Here is a 2,314-nt window from a genome sequence, read left to right on the forward strand (position 1 = left end):
CGTCTTCAGAGCCATGCCCTTCAGGGTAAACATAGCCCCGAGGATCTTCACGAAGCTTGCAAATACAGTCGTTCATCAACTACGCCTAAAAGGTGTCTAAGTGGTAGCCTACCTGGACGATTTGCTGGTGTGGGCAGCATCCGAGATGTAATGCATGCAACCCTCCAAAAAAGTGATCCAGTTCCTGGAACATCTGGGATTCAAGATCAACATCAAAATGTGTCGACTCTCTCCAGCTCAGGAGTTTCAATGGCTTGGAATACATTGGAGCTTACAGTCACACCTCCTCTCCATTCCGTCAAAGAATAGGAGAGACATAGCGGGATCTGTCAATAGACTTCTGAAATCCGGTCGAATATCAAGATGCCTACAGGAGAGAGTGCTGGGCTCCCTTCAGTTTGGATCATTGAGAGACCCGGTGCTAAGAGCACAATTAAAGGATGCAATAGGAGTCTGGAGAAGATACCCATCAAACGCTCGAAGAGATCTAAGAAGACCAACACCGACTCGACTACGATCACTTCTCAAGTCATGGTCAGAGGCCAAGTACCTGAAGAAATCAGTACCCTTACGACCACCTCCACCTTCAGTCATTATCCATACAGATGCATCAAAGGAAGGATGGGAAGGTCACTCTCACCTACGAAAAGCTCAGGGGACTTGGTACTCTTTATTCAAGACCTTCCACATCAACATTCTGGGAGCTGTGGCAGTTTTCTTCACACTGAAGAAATTGGCTCCTCGCTGCTCAACCCACACAAGACTGGTCTTGGACAGCGAGGTGATAATGAGATGTCTGAATCATCAAGGTTCGAGATCACCCCAAATAAACCAAGTGATATTGGTCATATTCCATTTGGCGGGAAAGAAGAGATGGCACTTATCAGCAGTTCACCTCCAAGGGTTCCACAATGTGACGGTGGACGCTCTATCTAGGTTCACGCCAACAGAGTCAGAGTGGTCCCTAGACACAGGATCATCCTCCTTCATCTTACGTCAAGTCCCAGAACTGCAGAACGACCTCTTCGCGACGAGCGGCAACAAGAAAATACCTCGTTACGTGGCCCCATGCGAGGACCCTCTAGGGGAAGCACTGGACGCCATGTCGCTCGATTGGAATAGATGGACCAGGATTTACCTATTTCCTCCATCCAACCTTCTGTTGAAAGTCCTCAACAGACTGAGATCCTTTCAGGGAACAGCAGTTATAGTGGCTCACAAGTGGCCAATGACCATCTGGTTCCTCTATTATTGGAATTGCAGCTGAGGCTGGTTCCATTGCCGGACCCAGTTCTGACTCAACAAGTACAGAGTCGACTGTCTTCGCTTCTCACAGAAAACCCGAAACCTTCATCTCATGATTTTCTCTTGTTAGCAGTTAAGAAAAGGTTTCGGATTTCGAGAGAGAGTATAGAGTTTTTGGAAGAATATAAGTCTAAATCTATCAGAAGACAATATGAGTTGTCTTAGAAGAAAGGGGTTGCGTTTGTCAAGGCAAAGAAACCAAAGAAGACCTCAACAGATTTCTGTTTATCCTTCTTTATTTATCTTCATGAACAAGGTTTAGCAGCCAATATGATAACAACGTGTAAATCTGCCTTGGCTACACCTTTACTCTACGCCTTCCAAGTAGACTTCTCTAACAAAATCTTTAACAAGATCCCTAAGGCGTGTGCTAGACTTAGGCCTGCAGCACCTCCGAGGCCCATCTCATGGTCTTTCGATAAGGTTCTTCACTTTGCATCAATAATGAACAATGAGAACTGCTCTCTGAAAGATTTGACCTAAAAAGTATATTCATAGTTGCTCTAGCCTCAGGGGCCAGAGTGAGTGAAATAGTGGCCTTCTCTAGGTATGAGGGCTATATTCAGTTCACAGAAGGGGGAGAACCGAATCTTTTTCCTGACCCAACGTTTCTTGCTAGAAACGAGCTACCTACCAAAAAGTGGGTTACGTGAGAATCTGCCCTCTGAAGGAAGATGTCTCGCTGTGTCCAGTGGAGTACCTAAAGGTCTATCTTCATAGAACTTCAGACTTTGGGGGAAGACAGCTCTTTAAAGGAGAAAAACTAGGCTCAAATTTCTCTCTAAAACAACTAAGGGTGAAGATCACCTACTTCAATCGCAGAGCGGATCCAGACAGTACATCCACAAGTCACGATCCAAGAAAAATTGCTTCGTCTCTGAATTTTTTCCAGGACATGGATTTTGAACGTCTTCGCTCGTATACCGGATGGAGGCCATCCAGATTATTTTTCAAACACTAAGCCAAGCAAGTGCAAGAGATTAAGAGATTTGTGGTGGCGGCAGGTAGC

The 2,314-nt window shown here is 45.6% G+C and overlaps 1 protein-coding gene across 1 annotated transcript; it reads left to right on the forward strand.

Moving 5' to 3' along the window:
- The first annotated feature begins 217 nt into the window (after positions 1-217).
- LOC137633787 (uncharacterized) lies at positions 218-1,267 on the forward strand. Its single transcript, XM_068366032.1, has one exon. The coding sequence runs from the start codon at positions 218-220 to the stop codon at positions 1,265-1,267; it is 1,050 nt and encodes a 349-aa protein (XP_068222133.1).
- The last annotated feature ends 1,047 nt before the right edge of the window (positions 1,268-2,314 follow it).

This window comes from Palaemon carinicauda, chromosome 43 (assembly GCF_036898095.1).
Source record: "Palaemon carinicauda isolate YSFRI2023 chromosome 43, ASM3689809v2, whole genome shotgun sequence".
NCBI classification, from domain to species: Eukaryota; Metazoa; Arthropoda; class Malacostraca; order Decapoda; family Palaemonidae; genus Palaemon; species Palaemon carinicauda.